This window comes from Lolium rigidum, chromosome 7 (assembly GCF_022539505.1).
Source record: "Lolium rigidum isolate FL_2022 chromosome 7, APGP_CSIRO_Lrig_0.1, whole genome shotgun sequence".
Classification (NCBI taxonomy): Eukaryota; Viridiplantae; Streptophyta; class Magnoliopsida; order Poales; family Poaceae; genus Lolium; species Lolium rigidum.
Genome location: NC_061514.1, coordinates 10,809,994 through 10,831,419, shown reverse-complemented (window position 1 = coordinate 10,831,419; position 21,426 = coordinate 10,809,994). Strand labels below are relative to the sequence as shown.

General features: G+C 52.8%; 1 protein-coding gene across 3 annotated transcripts; it reads left to right on the top strand.

The window, feature by feature from the left end:
• The first annotated feature begins 16,245 nt into the window (after positions 1 to 16,245).
• LOC124674192 lies at positions 16,246 to 21,152 on the top strand. 3 transcript variants are annotated; one of them, XM_047210231.1, is made up of 8 exons: positions 16,246 to 16,645; positions 17,142 to 17,241; positions 17,764 to 17,826; positions 17,969 to 18,086; positions 18,939 to 19,030; positions 19,709 to 19,770; positions 20,225 to 20,321; positions 20,466 to 21,152. In XM_047210231.1, the coding sequence occupies exons 1-8, from the start codon at positions 16,275 to 16,277 to the stop codon at positions 20,514 to 20,516; spliced, it is 954 nt and encodes a 317-aa protein (XP_047066187.1). In that variant the 5' UTR covers positions 16,246 to 16,274; the 3' UTR covers positions 20,517 to 21,152. The 3 variants fall into 3 exon arrangements, with proteins under 3 accessions (XP_047066187.1, XP_047066186.1, XP_047066185.1); XM_047210230.1 differs by having other exon boundaries at positions 17,960 to 18,086; positions 18,942 to 19,030; XM_047210229.1 differs by having other exon boundaries at positions 17,960 to 18,086.
• The last annotated feature ends 274 nt before the right edge of the window (positions 21,153 to 21,426 follow it).

The window sequence follows — 21,426 nt, the reverse complement described above, 5'->3', positions numbered from 1 at the left end:
CCCGCCGCGGTCGGCTATAAATGCCGCGGGGAGGGTACCGAGGCGGCACTTGCTCACTTCTTCTTCCTCGCGCCCCCGCCTCCGTCGCTCTCCGCGCGCCCAAGCTCTTCGCTACTCCGGCGAACGTCTTCCGCTGGCGAACTCCGGCGACCGAAACTCCACCGTTCCGCCGCCGCCGCTCCATCAATCCGGCGCCACGGGGCCGCGCGTCTCGACGGAGCGTCCTCAGCCGCCGCTGTCGCCGCCGCGGTCGCAAGGTTCTTCCTCGCCGTTCCACCTTTCTTGGTCGTCTTCTTCTCCTTCGGCCTCGTCAATGGCGTCCCCCAGCGGATCTTGGAGGGGCTCCTACATGCGGGAGGACGACATCGAGCGCCTGGTGCGCGTCCGGCGGATCCCGCGGTCGGTGATCACGCGGGAGCCTGGCAAGGAGACGGAGCCCAAGCCGGAGCCCGGCGAGCGCGTCGTTTTCGGCGCGCATCTCGACCGCGGGCTGGGCTTGCCGGCTTCAACCTTCTTCCGGCGGTTCCTCGACCATTTCGGCCTTCAGCCGCACCATCTGCCGGCCAACGCGTGCGTCCTCCTGAGCTGCTACGTCGCGTTCATGGAGGCTTACGCCGGCCTGTGGCCCGACATCGACTACGGAGCCGGCTCTTCTACTTGAAGGCCCAAACCACCGACGGCCACTGCGGGCCTGTGGCGCCGCCTCGATCTACACCCGGCCCGGTACGCCTTTCCCCAAAATCCCCACCGTCGACTCGGTGAAGAATTGGCAGATGTCATTCTTCTACGTGCGCAACGACGGGGCGCTCGTCGACCGGATCAATTTGCCGGAGTTCAACCCGGCTCCTCCAGTCGGCCGGATCAATTGGAGCCACAACGCCCGCTCGACGGATCCAAACGCCGAGGTGAACCTGCTCTGGGACTTCCTGGCGACAGCCACCGATGGCGGGCTGACTGCCGAGGATCTCCTCTGCACCATCGCTGAGCGCCGCGTGCTGCCGCTCCAGATGCGCTCCCACAAGATCGGGCACATGTCCGGCCGGTTCGACCCGAACCGGACGTCCAAGGCGCTGCTCAACAAGGCCCAGGTGGCCAGCCGGGTGAACCACATCACCAAGGCGAACATGACGGAGAGCTGGAGCTACGGGCTGGCGCCTCGCGACAGGGAGCATCCGCCGGCGCGGGTAAGTCTCATGTTTCTGCCATTTTCCGGCTTGCGGCTGCGGGGCCGACTTCCTTTTTCTTCTGCCGACTTCCGGCTTGTCATATGTTTATGTTTTTTCTATCTTTCTAGCTTTTTGAGCGCCAGAACGCCGAGGACGGCGACCTGGCAACGAAGAGGTGGACGCCGGATCTCGTCGATCCGGCCGACCAAGCCGGCGAGCATGCCGGCGACGACGACCTGCCGCAGGCGCCTGATCTAGGCGGCCAGGGGGAGCACAATCCGCCCCCTTCACCAGAGCAGCAGGAGGAGGAGGTGGAGCCGGCGACGTCCGGCACGGGGCCCATAGCCGCCGTGCCTCTGCGTGCGAGGCCGCCAAGCACCACGGCGACTTCGGCGCCCAAGGGCACGAAGCGAGCCGGCTCCACCGCCGCCTTGGAGGCGAAGGCGAAGAACGGCGCCGGGCTGCAGCCGAAGATGATCCCGGAGAAGGCCGGGTGAGTTCTTTCTCTCTTTTTCTTGTTTGATTCCTTTTCTTTCCTTACTTTTATACTTATTATCTCTCTGTTTATCCGGCTAGGGCACCTATCAAGTTTGCCCAGGGCGGCGGCTCCCGGCAGGCTCCGCGCGTTGTGTCGCCGCTTCCCCGCCAGCAGAGGGAGCGGACGCCGCAGCCTTCCTCGCGCGCATCTACACCGCCGCCGCCTGCCGCAGGGGCGCCTTCCTTCGCCGTGCCGCTGGCCTCAGCGCCTGATCGCGGCACGCGGGCTGAGCCGGCTCGCCAGGCGACGCTGGACGACATGTTCCCAGGCCGGACTCGTCCTCTTGGCCCAGCTGCTGGGGCTGGTCTCAGGAATGCCGCCATCGACCGGAGCCGGAGCCGGCAGCTCCGCACCGCCTGCGACCGGAACCGGAGCCGGGAGGGCTGCGCCGCCCACGATCGGAGCCGGAGCCAGGCGGAGCGTGGTGGTGCTGGACGAAAGTCCGGAGGAGGCACCTCAGGCGCCGGAGGCGACTGGGCCGGCTGGGCCATCTGCTGCGCCCGGAGCGATGCCGCCACCGCAGCCGACGACGGAGGAGCCGGCCCGGCAGGAGCCGGCAAGAGACGAGCCGGTGCGCACGGAGGGCGCCGACTCGCGCGCGCTGGTGAGGATGGGGACTCCAACGGCGTCACCGCAAGGCCCTGCACGTGGCCAAGGGCGCACTTCTTCTTCCGGTGCCGTCCGCCTCCGCCTCCGGCCTCGGCTCGGCTGCCCCCATGGGGCGGGGGTGGCTCCGCGCCGCCTCCGACGGGGTGACCAGCCGGGAGGGGAACCCTGGCCAAGCATCGGTGGAGATGTTCTTCTCCGGTCTGCGAGGCCAACCTCAAGGCCATGGCAACCGGGGCCGCGGCGACGTCGCCAAGGTGGAGGAAGCCGGCAAGGTAAGCTTCGACTGTTTTTGATGCTGAATATTATCCTGGTAGCCCTCCGAGGCATGGGTCGGTCTGCTTGGAGCCGGCACGGGTTTCGCTCGATCGACTAACTTTTTCTTTTTCCTTAGGCTGTGGCGGATCGGCGCACCGCTCGCGTACAACCGCGCCGTGACCCACTACCACAAGGCCAAGCTGGACCGGGCCGACTTGGCCCGCGAGCTGGAAGCCGCCAAGGGTAAGCTCTATGCTTCTTTCGACTTGATGTCTTGTTTTCTTTCTAGTCTTGGTTGGCTGACATTTCTTTCTGGCCGACTTGTAGTTGAAGCCGCCAAGGTTCCTCAGCTGGAGTCGGATCTCCGAGCCGCTCGCGATCAGTGCGCCGTGAGCGAGGAGGCGGGCCGATCCGCCGCCCGCAAGCTCAAGGCCGGCTGATCGGGAGGCGGCGCGGCTGCGCCTGGCTGGAGCGAGAACCACCTTAAGGAGCTTGCTGCCCTTAAGACGGACGGGGAGGAGAAGGCTGGCGGAGCTGAGCGAGGCGGGCTGGACGAGGTCGAGAGGCAACGGCTGGCGCTTCGGGAGGAAGTCACCACCAAGTCCACGGAGCTGACTGCCACCGCCAAGCGCTGGACGGAGGGGATTGGCGCGCTTGATCGCGGCTTGTCGGGTGAGTGCCTCTGTGTTTCCTTCCCTTTGCCGGATTGGCTGCCGGATTGGTTGGTAGCCGGCAGCTGAAACTTATCTTCTTTCGCTATCTCCATCTTCGGGCTGGGGGCAGTCGGTTCGTGCCGGCTGCCGCCAGGCTTACTTTAGGACTTCGAAAATTTGCATTTTTCAGCTTATTTCGGCTTGCTAGTCTTGCTTGTTTCTGACATGCTTCTTCCCGCAGCGGCCTTCCCAGAGACGCGGGATGCGGCCTTGGCAGCCGTTGGCGTTGAGCGCGAGTCTCGGAGGGCGGGCGACTGGCGAGGGCAGCTCGGAGTATTTCTCCATGGAGGATCACCTGGCGTCCATGAGTGCCCGCGTCGAGCCCATCACCAAGCTCGGCTGGGAGCTTCGGAAGGCGGCCGAAGAGCTGGTGCCCATGCTGTGGCCTGAAGAGGCGGCGCCGCAAGATATCTCTGGCCTCGTCGCTGCGATGGAGCGGGCGCCGGATCGTTTCCTCGACTGGAAGGAGTCGGCCACGCGCGCCGGTGCCGACATGGCGCTGTCCTTCGTCCTCTCTTGGTACAACGAGGTGGACCTGGGGCAGCTTGAGTTCGGCGAGCCAGCGTGGAGGACAAGCTCCCAGCCGATCTCAAGGCCGCCCGCCTTGCTCGAGCCAGCGCCATCGCCGAGTTCGTCGACAAGGCCCTCTTTGTCGCGGACCCGAACCCTCCTCTGTCCGATGGAGAGTACATGGACGATGAGGAAGCGGGGGACGTGCCTGAGGACGACCCGGCAGCCGGCTCCACTGATGCTCCTCCAGCTGGCGCTTAGTTTACCTGTCTTTTGATTGTTGCTTTTGCCAAGACAATTTATTAAATCCCCGGGATGCCGGGTGCATATGTAAGACAATATAATTATCCTTTTATTAAGGCACACTTTAATGTGTTTGTTAATCATTTGTGTGCCGGCTTGCTTTCTTTCGACTTGTTCGCTTTTTCCTATCCGCCCCACTCTTTGGCTGTGCTCTTGCCGGTCGTACGTCCGACTTGCGATCCGTCGCCGGATCAAGAGCGGGCCGGCGAGAGAGGCCGACGATGCTTCAGTCGAACGAGCTGAATTCGGCAATCCGACACTTTATGAAAATTTGCAAGTCAATTCGCTTTTACTCTTTCCCTTAGTCGTTTTTCGCGTGCCGGCTCCCTAGGCCTTACTCCCGCCAGCCGGACAGCCGGGTTGCGGTCTGTAGCTGGTTCGGAAGCCGGCTGTTGGAAACCGGATCACGTTACTGATCCGACCGCGTGAGAGGGTAAGCCAATTGGCGAAACAAGGTAAAGTACGCGAAAAACTTGTCGGAAACGGCGCTCTTGGCGCAAGCTTTTTCATAACTTACAAAAGGGATACAAGGGATACATACATTCCTGCTCTCATGTGTAAAATGGGCGGAGCAACTCTGACATTCCGGGGACGTTTAGTCTCCTCGTCAGCCTTGTCCGGCTTGTTTTTCTTAGCCTCTTGGGCATCTATGAGATAGTAGGAATCATTGCCTACTGCCTTGCTCACGATGAAGGGACCCTCCCATGGGGATGCTAGTTTATGCTGCCCGGCTGTCCGTTGGATCAGCCGGAGCACTAGGTCTCCTTCTCGGAATATTAAGGTCTTGACCTTCCGGCTATGGTAGCGACGGAGGCTTTGCTGATATACGGTTGACCTGGACTCGGCCATCAGCCGGACCTCTTCAACCAGGTCGACTCCATCTTCGCGAGCTTCTTTGGCTTCGGCTTACGTGTAGAGCTTGATTCTTGGCGCGTCGTGCTCAATATCGGTTGGCAGGGACGGCTTCGGCCCCGTATACGAGGAAGAAGGGTGTGAACCCGGCCGAGCGGTTTGGCGTCGTGCGCGGGCTCCACGGCACGCTCGGGCAGCTCTTCAATCCAGCAGCCGGCTCGGCGCTCAAGCGGCTCCACCGGCCGGGGCCGGATGCCGGCTAGGATCAAGCCGTTAGCCTTCTCCACTTGGCCGTTGGTTTCCGGGTGCGCCACGGACGATAGGTCCATCCGGATCCCCATCTCTCCGCAATAGCGTTTGAAGATGCCTTCAGCGAAGTTGCTGCCATTGTCGGTGATGATGCTATGCGGGTAGCCATATCTCACGATTATTTCCTTGAGGAATGTGACGGCTGTGGAGCCGTCCAGCTTCTTGATTGGCTTGGCTTCGATCCACTTAGTGAACTTGTCAATCATCACCAAGAGATGAGTCATGCCGCCTCGGGCTGTTTTGAATGGGCCCACCATATCCAAGCCCCATACGGCAAATGGCCGGGTAATGGGGATGGTCTTCAAGGCGGAAGCCGGCGTGTTCCTTTGCTTGGCGAAGCGTTGGCAGCCGTTGCACTTCTTCACCAGTTCTTCTGCGTCTCGAGCGCGAGTCGGCCGATAAAAACCGTGCCGGAAGGCTTTGGCCACTATGGCTCGGGAGGAGGCGTGGTGGCCGCACTCACCCCGATGGATTTCCCGTAGGAGTTCAATCCCTTCAGCCGGCTCGACGCACCGTCGGAGCACCCCACTTACGCTGCGTTTGTACGGCTCGTGGTTGATGATTGTATAGGCCTTGGCCCTTCTCTCAATCTGCCCGGCCTCGGACTCGTCATCGGGCAGCACACCGTTGGTGAGGTAGGAGAGGAATTCTTGTGCCCATGAAGGTACGCATCTTATCTCGAATACGCCGACCAACGGGGTCTCCCGCGTGGGAGCTTCGGCTTCGATCGCATGGTCGCCGGGTTCGGCTTGCTAGCCGGCGGGTTCGGCTTGCTAGCCCCCGAGTTTGGCGATGAAGCCCCCGGGTTGGACCGAGAAGTCCCCGGGTTCGGCATGGTAGCCGGCGGGCTCGGCTTGTTAGCCCCCGACTTGGGCGATGAAGCCCCCGGGTTTGGCCGAGCAGCCCCGGGTCAGCCGGCACGAATATTGAATCCGAATCCGGTGACGGTATGATGGACGGCTTCTTGATAACCGCCAAGGCGATACCCGGCGGAATGGCTTGCCGGGTTGAGCCAATCTTGGACAAAGCGTCAGCCGCCTCGTTGTTTGCTCGTGGCACGTGGTGGAACTCGCAGCCGTCGAAGAAGCCGGATAGCTGCTGGACATGGAAGCGGTATGAGGCCATGTTGGCGTCCTTCGCGTCCCAGCCGCCAGATGCTTGCTGTATAACCAAGTCGGAGTCGCCGAAGCAAAGTATGCGACGCACGCCAATCTCCTTGGCCAGCTTCAGCCCATGTATGAGCGCTTCATACTCCGCCACATTGTTGGATGCGGCGAAGTGGATCTGCAGGACGTAGTCCGGCCGGTCTCCCTTGGGAGAGGTGATGACGATGCCGGCTCCCGGGCCGTTGCGCATCTTCGAGCCGTCGAAGTGCATCTTCCAATGTGTGGAATCCGGCACAGGCGGCGAGTGCGCATCTCGGCCCAGTCGACGAAGAAGTCCGCGAGGATCTGTGACTTGATGGCTGTGCGTGGCTCGTAGAGGATGGTGTGGGCGGCTAGCTCCAGGGCCCACTTGGCAACTCGGCCGTTGGCGTCCTTGCTGCCGATGATTTCTGCCAGAGGTGCTGTGGCAACCACCCGGATAGGATGTTTTTGGAAGTAATGCTTGAGCTTCTTGGCTGCCATGTAGACACCGTAGGTGACCTTCTGGTAGTGGGGGTAGTTCTGCTTTGACTGGGAGAGCACTTCGCTGAGGTAGTAGACTGGGCGCTGGACCAGCTGCTCTCTGTTTTCGGCTTCTTTGCGCTCCACCACCAGGACAACGCTAACCACTCGGTTGGTGGCTGCGATGTACAACAGCATCGGCTCCATTGAACCCGGTGTTGCGAGGATTGGCGCGGTTGAGAGCACGCGCTTTAAGTCACGGAAGGCTTCATCCGCCTGCGGTGACCAGACGAACTTTTCCGCCTTGGCGTTCTCTGCGCCGCCTTGACCACCCGGCCCGCCGGCTGGAGGGGGCGGGGGTGGAGGGGGGAGGGGTTCGCCGCTTGTCAGCCGCTTCATGAAGTGGCAGTCGCGGGTGGTGTGGTTGGAGGGGTTCTTGCCGCTGTGGTATTTGCACGGCGAGTCGAGCATCTGCTCGAAGGTGTACTTCGGCTTCCATTGCCGGTCTGTTTGCTTCTGGCGGCGGCTGCCGCCTGCCGCGTTGTCCGACACGGCTGCCACGTGGGCGGAACCGTACCGGCGGTCCGGCTGGTCGCTGTGACGCTTGCCGCGGTAGTTGTCCCGCCGTCTGCCATGCGAGCCGCCTTCGGCCGGCTTGTGCTCAGCCGGCTTGTGGTTGTCCCGTCTTGTTGGGGCTGGTGATACGTCAGCCGGCGCTTTGCCGGCTTCCTCAGCCAGCGCGTACTTGTCGGCAATGGCCATCAAGGCAGCCATCGTCTTGGGCTCGCTGCGGCGTAGCTTGTGCCACAGCATGGTGTTGGGCCGGCAGCCTCCCATGAAGAAGCTGATGGCTTGCATCTCGTGCACGCCCTCGCAAGAGTTGCGCATCTCGCACCAGCGCGTCGGTACGCGCGCGATCCGTCTCGTCCGGGCCCCGCTTGCACATCTCAAGCTGTTGAGGGCGACCCGGCCGGCGATAGGTGCCGGTGAAGTTGCTGATGAAGGCGGCCTCGAAGTCCAGCCAGCCGTTGATGCTGCCGGCTGGCAGGTTGTTGAGCCATGTGCGGGCGGAGCCGAGCAGCATGAGTGGGGAGTAGCGCACAGCCCAGCGCTTGTTGCCCCGGGAGATGCCGACTGCGGTGGAGTAGTCCAGCAGCCAGTCCTCCGGCTTGGCGGTGCCGTCGTACTTGGGCGTGTCGCGGGGAGCCGGAAACCGTCGAGCACGGGCTCGTTGGCGATGCGGGGCCCGGCGCACTTGGGGCAAGCCGGCGCCTCCTCTTCCGCAATGTGGGATTCGATCAGCCGGTCGAGGCGGTCTCCGGCGTCGGTGGGCTCGATGCGCGGGCCCGGCCGGGAGTGGGCCGGCTGGCGAGCGCCGCCTGCTTCGGGAGCCGGGCGGTGAGGGCGTCGCGGCTCGGAATCTTGCTCCTGGTTCCGGCTTGGCGGAGCCCGGCTGCGGCTGCTGCCGCCGCCTGGCTGGTGGCTCGGCCGGCTCGGGGTTGCGCGCGTGGCGCGGGAGTCGCTGCGCCGGCTTGGTGCTGGGGGGCGGACTCGGCCGTATCCCCGGCATTGCTCGCGGCACCACGAGCGTGGGAAGCTCTAGGGTCTCGGGCGTGCACTGGGGTCTTTCGACCGCCCGTTGGCGGCCTTCACCAAATCAGCCACCCGCGCGGTCCGGCGGCGTAGCTCTTCGCCCTCGAGGCGGTGTAGCTCTTCCGCGGCGGCTTCGGCCGCGAGCATGTTCTTGTCGGGGGTGTTGTAGATGGGCAGCTCCATGGATGGAGCCGGCTCGTCCGCGCCGTCGCGGTCGATCTCGGCGCCTAGGTCGCGGCCTCTGCGGCGGATCTCGCCGGCTCGGCCGGGGTTGTCGCCGCCGGGGTGAGGCCGTGGGCGCGGTTGTACTCGCGGCCGGGTGATGTCCCACCGGCGCTTAGCAGCAGCCAGCTCCTCGGTCCGCTTGAGGAGGAGCACGCGGTGCGCCTCCGTGTCTGCCTCGACGGCGGCGGCGTCGGTGCCGGCGCCGGTGGTGAGCGGGGTGCTCAGCTTTGCCCGGACTTGCTCCAGCCGGGACGGTGGTGGTGGCGCCTTTGGGCCCGAGCCGGAGGCGTTGGGGTCGACGTGGCGCTCCAGGTTGGGGCCGCGGGTGCGCGGGTTCTTGGTTACTTCTTCGCCAGCCATCATGACTTGCACGACGGCGGGGCTGGCGGGAACGCTGCAGCCGGCTCGCGGAGGAGGGCTGGCGCAGCGCAGCACCGCCGCGGGTAGCGCGGCGGTGCGACGGTGGCGACGTAGACGTCGTGGCCGCCGAAGGAGATGATGCTGCCGCCGGCCGGGAAGGGCCGGTCGGCGAAACAGCCAGGCGTTGTCGGCGACGCGAGTCGAGGGAGCCGAATCTCCGGATCAAGCCTCGAAGCGACTCGCTCGCCGGTGGTGATGGTGAGGCCCGTCCGGATGAAGACACCGGCCGAGGATGCCGAAGGCCCCACGGTGGGCGCCAAATGTCGTGGTATCGTCACGGCATATGCCATAGGGTGGCTAATCGAAGGGGCTCCTGAGAGATCTCACGGCGGTATCCGGAAGCGGGTTTGGGCACGAGCGACACGGCGTCGTACCCAGGTTCGAGGCCCTCCAGTGGAGGTAAAACCTCTACTCCTGCTATGAGTGTATATGGTAATCACACAGTACAATGGTGCTCCTAGAGCTGTATCCGGCTTGCCCTGAGAGGCTAAGGGAGACGATGGTCTCTCTCACGGGCAGCGTCGTAGGTAGGTGAAAGCAATAAGTGTTTGATCGTCCCCGCACGAGAGGGGTAGTGCGGCTTATATAGGCACCGGCACTTTACATATAAGACCCTATAGTCCATCGGCCGGCTTGGCCGGCTTCGGCTTCCGCTCCTTCCCGAGGCGGTGACGTCGGGAGCCGTTGAGGCGTCATGGCTCTGTCCCATCCGGCTGCCCGGGTCAGCCGGCATGGAGAGGAGGTGTCTCTGTCGCCGTCGCCCACCGTAGCCTCGTACGGCGCGTCGTAAGCCATGATGGCCTGTCCGGCGCGTGGCACTATTGCTCCACGGTGCCCCGCGCTTTACGGAAGATGAAGTCGGCGTGGACTTTGGGAACCCGGATCACCAACCCGGTTCCTTCCGAAGTGCAAGACTCGCCAGCCTCGAGTCGGTCCGAGGCACTGCACCCCCGCCGGATATGGCTTGTAGAAGCCGGCCCAGCCTACAGCATTGGCGGCCGTAGCCGGGCCGACTAGGACCTAGAGCCAGCCGGCTTCCGGACCAGCCGGCCACGGCGCCAGCCGGCTGCTCCTCAGCCGGCCTTTGCCGCGAGCCGGCCAGTGGCCAGCCGGCTGCTCCGCGTCCATTGCCCTACCCGGGGTCTTCCCCCCGACAGTGATCTAAACTATTTCAAGCTTTTCTAGATTTGTTAATCTATATGGATTTATTCATTGGATTTTTCACATTTTTTGAAATATTTGAACAAAAAAGCTAGTTATAACACAAGGACGCCACACCATCACGGACCATGGGTCACGCTCGTTTGATTTGCCGTGAACTAGAGTAATCCTGGATTTGGACCCTATGCAACATGTTACATGTATAGTTATTTTTTTTGCAAAAGACGAAAAAATAAGTAATTTATACAACATAAACATCAATAGTGAGTGATTTATGCAATTTTCTAACGATTAAAAGTAGAACGAATGGCTAGTATTATTTGCATAGAAATTTAAGGTCAAAGGCTATTCTGCGTCACGATCGGAAACACTGTGGCGATGGCCCACGATTAAGTGCATGGGGACTTGGAACCCCAAGCTAGCTGACCGAGCGGAAAACTGACACCGGGACGGGACGTACGGCTGGCCCGTCCAAGTTGTTTCCACTTCGTGTCTGCAGTCCATATGATCAATGTTAGACTTGTCAGTCACTCCCGAGCGTTGCTTGCATCATTGCATGTTGCTCAATTATCTCCAATCATATATTTTCATTGATACCACACATAGCTATGAATGATGAATTCATAGAAACTAAATCGTACGTGTCTGACACTAATGAGAAGTGGACTATATTACATAGTTAATGCTATTCCATTTCTACCTCCGTCCCGGTTTACAGGGCCTACGCGTATCTTAAGATCATCAATTTGACTAATATAATATAAATTTTACACAATAAAAATTATACCATTCGAAAGTATAAGATCCGAGCTTTCTACTTGCCAGCTTTGCAAATGCCAGACGGAAACCGCAAGACACATTCTTTTTGAGTGCAGATACTCCAAGAGGGTTTGGCAGCACGCGGCCAACTGGCTCTCGTGCCCATCGTTGCTTCTGGATCTGGGATCGGGCCGCGAAAGTGTTCTACATTACTGGCATGCCATCACGAGATCGTCAACCGCTTGCCCGGAGGGCTTGAAATCTGCCGTCACTCTGATAACATGGGAGCTGTGGAAGGAGCGAAATGCCAGGGTTTTCAGTAACAAGGCTTCTATGCCTTTGACAGTCATGCAAAAGATAAAGGATGAGAGCAAGAACTGGATCTTGGCGGGAGCTAAACACCTGGCTGACATAACGGCATAATTTCGTTATTGTTCTTCTTCTTTTGTCCGTTGGCCTAGGCCTCTATGTTTGCTCCTTCTATATCAATATAAAAGGCAATGCTTTTGCCTCGTTTCAAAAAAAAAAATATTTTGTAGTACATATCTATGTTACGTTGGTGAAATTAGCAACCTAGAGATACGTGCAAGACCTGTAAACCAGGACGGAGGGAATACTTCCTCCATGCACTAATATAAAATGTTTTAGACACTTTAAAACTAGACTAGATACGAAACAAAATGAGTGGACTTACGCGTAAAAATATACCAGATACAAACAAAAGTACCTGAATCTATAAAATACTAGAGCGTCTTATAAAACAGTATAGTGGGAGCATATGATATGTCTGAATCGGTGAAGTATGTTATATAAATGGCACCCAGGAAGTAGTTTTAGCTATACAATAAGTTTATTTCATTTAAAAAAATGTAGGGTCTATCAGTCTATGCAATTATGCATAGGAACTTGCAACAAATAAATTGAAAAGGGTAGATGCGAGACTTGATGCTCCACCTTGGTAGATTGAGTGAGTGGTGGGTGTTGGTTCTTTTCCACGAGGTTTGGGGTCATCCACGCACACAATATTCTTCTTTGTTCTAATACATAATAGTTCTCCTTTCTAGGGTTTGCAAGTTCAACCAAATCGTGAACTCACTTCAAACCATATTGTGTGTCATTCCCCAACACAATCCAAGAAGTATTTAATCCATGTAGGGTAGACATCGAAAAATGAGAGAGTGCTAATGATTCACGCCTCCATGATCATTGTGACTGACTCTTTGATATTGGTGTGAGATGGCGAAGACGAGCAGATGGTAGTCGCGACTAGGGTTGAACATTAGATCGCCGCCTTCTTATTTCGTGGGAGGAAAATGGTTCGTGGGCGTCTTAGACATTTCTGATTTGACTTAATCCATTTTTAAAACATTACCTTTTTGTACATAATATTATAATTTTTATTTGAAACGAGGATGCCAAGGGAATATTTTCTATTGACATGGCATATGCCTTTCGTTGCACATGCACATGTAGTGTCGAGTCGTTTATAATGTGATATAGAATCATTTGAGGCTATTAACCATCGTGTTCAGTTTAGATACTTATTTCAAATGCTCTAACTTGTGGATTTAGAAATTGCTAGAGCACTCGTACCGCATCACATCAACTCTGTCATGATAGGTATGGAAACAACAAACATAAATTGCATAGTTGACCAAAAAAAACAAAGAGTACCTTTTATTTTCTTTTATATTGTGGTAGTTGATTCTACTATAATTGACTAGGTAGTTTGTCAACGCAGCTGGTTCTAAGACGTACTCCCTCTGTTTCAAATAAATATTGCAACTTTTACTACTACGTACATCCCTCTGTTTGTCAATATTATAATTCTTACTACCTCCGTTTCAAGTAATAAGGCGCCCTTGTTTTACGAGCTTTTTGTTTGACCAAGAATTACTTCAAATAGATAAGGATTATTTCTATGAAATTAGTATCATTAAAAAGTGCTTTTCAATATGAATCCAACGATACTAATTACATATAATATAATCAAGATTTTGTTGTTTAATTTTTATGGTCAAAGTTCGTCTTGGAATACGCGTGCGCCTTATTCTTTGAAAACGGAGGTAGTATTTTGCAATGGAGACAGTTCGGTCTAGCCGTCTAGGTGTGGATGGGGCAGATACCAGACCACAATGCAAAATTACTACTTGCTCATTAAAGCGATCAAGATGCATGTACGGAGTAACCTAAAACATCACATGCAAACAGTTTAAGTGCAAATTGGCCGGGCCTTTTCAACGAGCGAGGATTAGTCAAGCACATTAAGTTGGCGTGAAATTGTCGCGTCCAAGTAGCAGGATGCCATCAACCGCCAAAACCCACCAATGAGAGCACGAAACGTGTGACATTTCTATTGGGTACCCGCTGCCTTCACCGAAAGCAAAAGCCAGGGGATTCGCACGTGCGCGTGCCCCCACCTACGGAGCCTGCACCATCATGACACTGACGGGACGGGATATCTATGTGGGCCCTTTTCGTCAGCGACGTTCTCAGCTAAAATCTGTTCACCGCCTTTATCTCGCACTGCCTCCGTAAATTCATAAACATAGTAATATCTCCGTTCCAACAAATAAGTGTTATATGATATTTTGAAAAACAAAATTATGTAAATTTGACCAGGTTTTTACAAAAACTCATTAACATCAATAATACAAAATCAATATCACTAGATAGATAAAAAAAATTCATATGGTATCTACAGAATATCATGCTTGTTGATATATTTTCTAAGAATTTAGTCAAACTTTATGTGACTTGATTTTTAAAAACATTCTTTATTGGAACGGAGGGATTAGGTTTTAATTGCTAACCGTATATGCCAATTTTGATTTCAATCGTCTCACGACCAATCGGAGGGCTTAAGATGTTGACCTAGATAAAATAATTCTAGACTAGTTAGATTTATCAATCCCATTTATCCTGGATTTACGCATCCTTCACATGTTTAAATAAATTTCTATTGCGTGAAACCTGTCATGAAAAATTGCATTATCCACACCAAGGAATTTCTTTTTCTATTGAATTATTGTTCACCATCTGCCGTTGGCTTACATGGTATTTAGATAAAGATATGCCTTTGTATTCAACAAATATACACTTTACGAGACCTCTGCTCAAAGACTGTGGAGAATGTGGGTCACCGCTTCTCCTTTCCATACGGGAGCTGCCAGTGACGGAGCTTCAAAAAAATCAGGGGGGAGATAAAATGTCAGTGTTTGGGGGTGCGAAATGCTAAATTTTCTTGCATCTAAACCCTTGATAAAAAAAGTTCTTCACAACGTTGCACAAAGACGGGGTGAGGGGGGGCAACGGCCCCCCTGACTTGCAGTAAGCTCCGTAGTGGGAGCTGCGAATATTCCTGTAAAAGGATTGGTTATTGTCTTGGACCGCAAGCATCCCTAATGATATCTCTTTCAAGAAATAAGAGAAGATTAAATATTTCACAATCAATAAATTACGACTTGTCCACATTTCCGCACATATTTTATATTTCTTGGGGAGTAAGATTATATTGGTCATTGTGGATTTTGGTAGATCTGGTCGGTAAGAAAGTCAAAATGCACTACAAATATTTTTTTTTTGAGAAACACAGTACAAACGCAGGCGCTCACATACACGCGCATACACTCACCCCTATGAACGCACACACGCACACCCTACCCCTATGAGCACCTCCAGAAGACTGAGCCGGCGGATTGGATCTTGAAATTGACGAAGTCACCACAGGCGCCGTCGTCGACCGGAACGTCGCTTCCCACCGAATGAATATTCCGCCTTTATGAGACACACGGATGTCAAACCCGGGGTTTGAACTCGCAGTGGTGCAGTACAACCACCCTCCTAACCACCCAACCTCAGGTTGGTTCTCAAATGCACTACAAATAAGACTTAGGTGGGATCGCACCCATTGTTTCATCAATTTGCGCAAAAATCATTACTTTGAGGTTTTTGGTGCAGAACCCTGCTGTCCAAAATTCATATACTACTTTTTTCCCATAGCAAAGTACTACACATCTGTTTCGAAATACACAGCTTGCTAAAAAATCTTAAATTTCAGAATGGAGGTAAGTACACTCTTCCATAGTCCTTGACAAGACCCAGCAGGGCCCCACCTGTAATGCAGCCTTGCCCAAAATCTGCATGAAAGAGACCTGGTACGCGCACCAATTCGATCATCATCTCCACAGTACTCGCAGCACAGTACCACCGTTGGTGATGATTCCGCAAGGAACGATCCGGAGATTCCATCCTCGCCGGGGGTGGGGCCCACATGGACGTCGCCGTCCGATTGGTCCTTCCGCGGCGCCCTCGCCGTCCATCGCACGGACGGCCAGGATCCCTGTGGAAGAATCGAAACGTTTCGTAGGCCGACACTTTGCCCGCCAAATGGCACGGCCCCGTAATTTCCCGCGAAACCGCGGGGTGGAGTGGGCAGCGCTGGTGGAACTACGCGAGGGCATGGGCGTGATAGGCTAGCAGCCTAGCCTAGCTCTGTTTTTAAGAACAAAGAAGACTCGCAACCAAAACCCGAGAGGAGAAGAACCACACCGGCGATTCGTCAAGCGCAGCCCGTGCGTGGGAGCAGGGAAAAGTGATTCTGCTCTGGTGATTGATCTGCGGCGGGCGCGAGCGAGCGAGCGAGCTTCGGCTGGCTGGCGGCGGCGGGGTTGGTGCGCCGGAGTTGGAACTCGAATTGGGTTGCTGCTGGATTTGGGGCTCAGGCGGAAGCGGGGCCCGGTGGGAGTTTTCTGAAGTCTCCGCGGCCCGTCGTCACGGCGGCGGCGGTTGCTGCGCAGCGGGAGGGGTGACGAGCGAGCTTCCCGCGCCATTGCATCGGGAGCTTCCGGTGGGCCGCCGCGCCGGTGTGCCGGAGTAGAGGTGAGTCGCCGTGTTCCGATTCTCCCGTGGGTGCTGGTCTGGATTGGGCGATTTCGGCGCGGTTTGTTGGTTGGCTGGCTGCTGTTGCTGTACGGGTGGTTGGGGTGGTGCGCTGGGGGTGGGGGCCTCGTGCCCGTCGCCCTCCTAGCTTCGGCTTCGGCGGCCTCGATCGGATCCTCCTCGGGACTCGGGAAATGCCAAGCTTCCCTGCGGCGCGCGCGGGGAGCTCGCCGGCGAGTGTTGCTAGCTTCGTCCAATCCTTTGACTGATTTCGCCGGCTCGATTTGTGCAGGTCGATCCGAATTGAGCGGCCGGAGGATTTGGGGGCGGGCGCGGGCGGCCGATGGGCGAGTAGATCGGGGGGATTTCAGCCATGGCCGCCGATTCCAGCATGGGGTTCCACCACCAGGGGATCACCGCCACCGCCGCCTCGGTCTACAGCAACCACCACCACATGCTCTCCTTCCAGTCCAGCAGCGACGCCGCAAGCATGGGCGGCGCTGCCGGGATGGGATTCGTGGCTCCGAGGAGCATGAGCGAACGGAGCAGCACCGCGGCCATGTACCTCTCTCCGAACAACAACACCACCACCAACAACAACACTGGCGCGTTCGGCAACACGACCGCGTCCAGGACCTCGTCGTCGGGTGGCAGCACCACCGCGTCCAAGTACAAGTTCGTCACCGGCTCGCCTTCCGAGTGGAGCGACCGCGAGCTCAGCATACTCAAGGACGGGCTCGTGAGGTAAATCCATTGCTGAATTATTACTGTTGCTATGTACTACTGTGGCGGCGTTGATTGTGCTGACGGAGCTTGCCAGTTTGGTCATGCGGCAAGCTTCCCTTTTCACCCCATGTGATGTGCTTACGCTAATGGAGCATCAATCGGCAAGTCTAAAGCAGGATTTGTGCAGCTGAACCTTTTATCTTTTGAGTTTTTGGCACTACTGATACCCCGGGCGCATCTCCTATAGCATCGCTGTCGGTGTTTGGCAAACTGTAGAATTGCACTTGGTTTCTTTCACCATAAGTAACAGCCACACTTTGAGCACTCCATGACTGGATTTTGCAATACCAATCAGCGCACCGGATTCCAGCTAAATGAGTCCCGTCAAAGGAATCCGAGAGAGAAAGAAAGAAAGGAGAATCATGTCAAATGTCACCGTCTAGCTTGAGTGCCATGTCTAAGAAACCAAGCCAGATCTTTTCAGATGCTAATTCTTTCTTCCATGTAATGGCAGGTTTGCTCGTGAACCTAAAATCATGAGGTATATCAAGATAGCGGCTACCCTGCCCAACAGGACCATCAGGGATGTAGCATTGCGGTGCTGGTGGTCTACAGTTAAGTTTCTTCCAAATCTCTAACTATCTATTCTCCGTACTTGTTCGGTTCCGATGTTAATGTTTGTTCTTTACTGGTGTGAAATTGAACACTATATCTTTGCCTTCCAGATAGGCGCTTAAGATTCTATCAGTTTATTTTTCCTTTTATGTACTACCTCATTTTCCGTCGTGAGTGATTTTGTAAATCCTTACCTGAATATGCCAATGGCACGATATTTGTACCTTTTGAGTAGGTAACTTCAAGGATATATTACTTCTAATAATGCTACCACTAGATGGCCAGTTAGCAACACAGGGGGCGTAATAAACTATCGGTGTCATGTCCTGGGCAAAATTTACGTATCTGCGTTTTATGAGTAGCGTGGTGTTCATGTGATTCCAAGTAGATATAAGTATCACGATGCTTGGCATTTTGGATTGTTTTCTTAAGGCATGCACTGTTTCTTTCTGATATATATTAGTATTAGTGCACATGCATATCAACAACTATGTTTTGCTGACATGCCCTTATTATAACAGGGTAAAGATAGAAGGAAGAAACCTGATGGTTTTTCCACAGGGAAAAAGTTAAGGGACATGAAGGTACTTTTCTACTTATGGTTACATCATTTACAGTATCTTCTCTTGGTTGCTGTACCTTTTGTGTTGTACTGTTTCTGTAGTACCATTTCTTTCCTAGTACCAATTATGTTATCTCTGATAAAGTTTTTGACAGCCAATGCAGGACCAAATGGTTGCATCCGCCCCGATGGCTAATTTTCACATGACACCTACAAACAGCTTGACCCCTTTCTCGATATCGATGCAAAGTCCGAACCAGCAGTGTCAAGTTCCCAAAGAAGGTTAGCCCCCATTTCTATCCTCTATTTGTTCTCTTCTTGTTTGGTATTTCTTAGTATTATCCTCACTTTCTCCGATAACTTTTAAGGTTTGATTCACAGATTGGTCCAGGATTGTCAAATAGCAATATCATTAGATTTTGAATGGTGTCAACTATTAGAAACCAGCTAGCCTCAGTGTATCTGTGTAATTTTCATTGCCTACATGGTTTAAGCGTCAGCTTTATGGAAAAAACATAAATATGCAAATAGTTGAAAATTTTCTTCAGATACTTTTGTTATGATCTTAGTGGAAATTGATGATTTCTTTGAATTCAAAACACACTCTGTTTGCTTAAGTTATTGATGTTTTGCTTGTTACCTTTGTAGTCAGTACAAGCTTCATTTGGAAGCAACATCGTAATGCATTCAGTTGGTGCGTTTCTATATTTAGACTGCATTTCCTAGATCCAAAACGAAAGTGAAAAGGCATCATAAACTTGTTAAAGTTTTAACATAAAATTATGGATTAACATGCATTTTTAGAACCTGTTGTATATGAAATACTCTGAAGGTTGTCAAGATCATGTATTCATGTTAAATTAAAGGAATGGAAGGTCCTTAGTATGCCCTTGTAGGAGGCAAAGATTTCATTACATTGCACACTCCTTATTTTTTTGTCTTTGTCTTTCACTTTATTATGCTTCAGTACAACTCTTCACGGAAATATGTGATAAATCGTGTCACCTTCACTGCTATTGCGTTCAACTACCACATGTTGATTCTTTTTCATCTGACAAGGCTTATTTGTATTCATTCTGAAGCTCTATCAGCTGCATTTTTGTCTCATTTCTTCTTACATATCCATTTTTGAAGCAGCTGCTGTCGTGGACAGTGCAACCCAGCAACTACTGGAGCAAAATAATCAGCTACTTAACCAGATTGCTGCAAATATTGATACATTAAAGGTATGTATGTTGATATGCCTCCCATTTTCAGGTCTTAAAATTCATCCTTTATAGTATCTCGATTACCCATGTGTTAGCCATGGAGCACGTAGTGCCTGCCAAACATCTGAATTTCATAGTGCCTGTTGGTTTTACATCTTGCATATTAAATTTCTCATGATCATTTGTGTTCACAGCTAGTCCTTCCACCGAAATTGGACATACTAATACTGGTATAGTAGTGCACTACTATTTGAATTTTTGAAAAAACTCAACCAGTATGCCTGATACAGTGATGCCTTGCTTATTTAAATTGCATGCTTCAGCAACATATGCTATAGAGGTGCCTTTGTTCTGGGTGGTGCACTGTCTGTACTCTGGCCATTAAATGTCCTTTCCTTTCTTTGATAGCTTTAGGTGTTTAGTAATTCTTGATCTTTTGATCAATGAGAAATATGCTAGGGCTGTGTTTGTGCCTTAAAAGTTTGTGATTAGTGTACTGCATCAAGAACACCAATAATAGTTGAGATCATGTGAATTTTTTTCATCTGCCATTGAGTACTAATACAGGCTTGCATTTAATTATGTTGGAACTTGTCGCTCTCATGGCCAGCTTTCATAACTTTAAAGAACGTGATGAATGTTACAGGGGCGCATTCTGCAACTTATTTCATGCCTTAAGTTCTGAGTTTCTTGCAGACGGAGGAGAACGCGGGTCTCTTTCTTCAGACAAATAACAACATCAGAACTATTTTAACCAGGTAAAGCTCTGTGATATGTGCCACGTTCCATACATTGCTCATAGGCCTTTTCACTGTCATGATTTGGAAGATATGCTTGGGGAGTGACTATTTTCATTTCCTATTTGTCTGCTTCTATTGAACATGGCCAGGTCATATAATGTATTTTGTAAATCTGAATGTATTGTATCGCCAATGACGAAAGGAACTGCGGTGTTGTAGTGCAACAAGTTGCGGAGGGGAAAGGAGCCTTAATTTTAGGGAACTTTGTTTGTTGCTCTCCGGAAATCTATATTTTACTTTTCAATGATCTTGCATGATATTCTACAGCAGAACATGATAACCTCCTAGTAGTTGGTAAATTTGTATATTAGTAACTTGTATTGTAGCCTAAAACAATTTTAATGTGCTAATCCTAGGTAACTAGCTTATGCTTAATGCTTGGTTTACATTTTTTTCATTCTTTTTTTTGCAGAATGAGCGAGACAGCTGGCATCATGGGTCATATGCCTCCTCTGCCAACATTTGTACATGAAGAGAAGCTTGATTCACTTCTTCAAGTTGATAGATTGGTAAGAACTCACAGCCTGTCAATCGTGGGAGAGGTTCACCATATGCATAACACTTATTAATGTGCCGTGATATTTAGTATATATGCACTTGAAATTGTAGCAACAATGTCTATATTACCCAATAATGTTGTTTTTATCCTGAAGGTCCAATCTTATGGGGCAGCGCATGCCGCTCATATGAAGCAAGAACCCTGAAGCTAATGTGTGGCATACACCAAAAGGAGAAAGTCCTTTCCCTCAGTTCCATTGCTTTGTTGTGAGGAGTTCGTACAAGCTGATATACTGACCGAGCGGCAGGAATAGTTGCCGTACTTCCTCCGAGATCATTTCCTACCCTTCCTGTTGAAGCTTACTGAAGCTCAGGAAAGCGTATTTGGAGGGAACTCTGCATTTTTGCAGGGTATGCAAGCGAGTTGCTGCTGTTTCTCCTTCAACCACAACCACACGAATTCTTGATTCAGGACTACAGCGAAGTGACTGTAAATATTGGATGGCGGAGGAGTCTTTTGTTTTCCCCAATTGGCAGTGAATACAATTTTTCGGAAAGGGCAGCATTTGAATTGTTTCCAGTTTGTACTCTGTACAGTATGGAGCCTTGTTCTGATACACATTTGTGCCGTGTTGGTAAAACCAGCGAACGGCGTTCCACTTCAAGGGGTTTCCAAGTGCGCAAATGCCCTTTAGTTTAGGTTTTCTAGTTACTCGGGTTATTGTCTTTTTTCTTCAACAAAAGGTGAGTATGGAAAAAAAAAGTAGAGGCGATGTGTCTGAATTCTGAACTATTGACAAGAGTTGATAAACTAGTAAATCTTGGGTATCATCTTTGATTCATTGTAGAAGCTTCATGCATGCAATGTATACTTGCGTCGGGCACTATGCAGTGTGGATAAAATGTGAATTGCATCATTTTGATATGCCTATGCATGTCTCATGTCTGAAACAAATGATGCCTTCGGATAGGAATCTTAGTTTTCTTTCTTCCAACCTATGCTTGCTCTCGTGTTGTGTGTTTGCACTTCAGACTTCAGGTTCAAAGGATTTCCCCAGATGTACTGTTATTTAGTGCATCATCAAGGCATCGAAATAAGAGATTCTGTTTGAACTA

Coding starts and splice junctions, on each gene's coding strand:
- LOC124674192 (XM_047210229.1), top strand. CDS start 16,275: ATGGCCGCCGATTCCAGCATGGGGTTCCACCACCAGGGGATCACCGCC. Junction 17,242..17,763: donor TGCGGTGCTGGTGGTCTACA/GTTAAGTTTCTT, acceptor TTATTATAACAG/GGTAAAGATAGAAGGAAGAA. Junction 19,771..20,224: donor ATCAGAACTATTTTAACCAG/GTAAAGCTCTGT, acceptor TTTTTTTTGCAG/AATGAGCGAGACAGCTGGCA.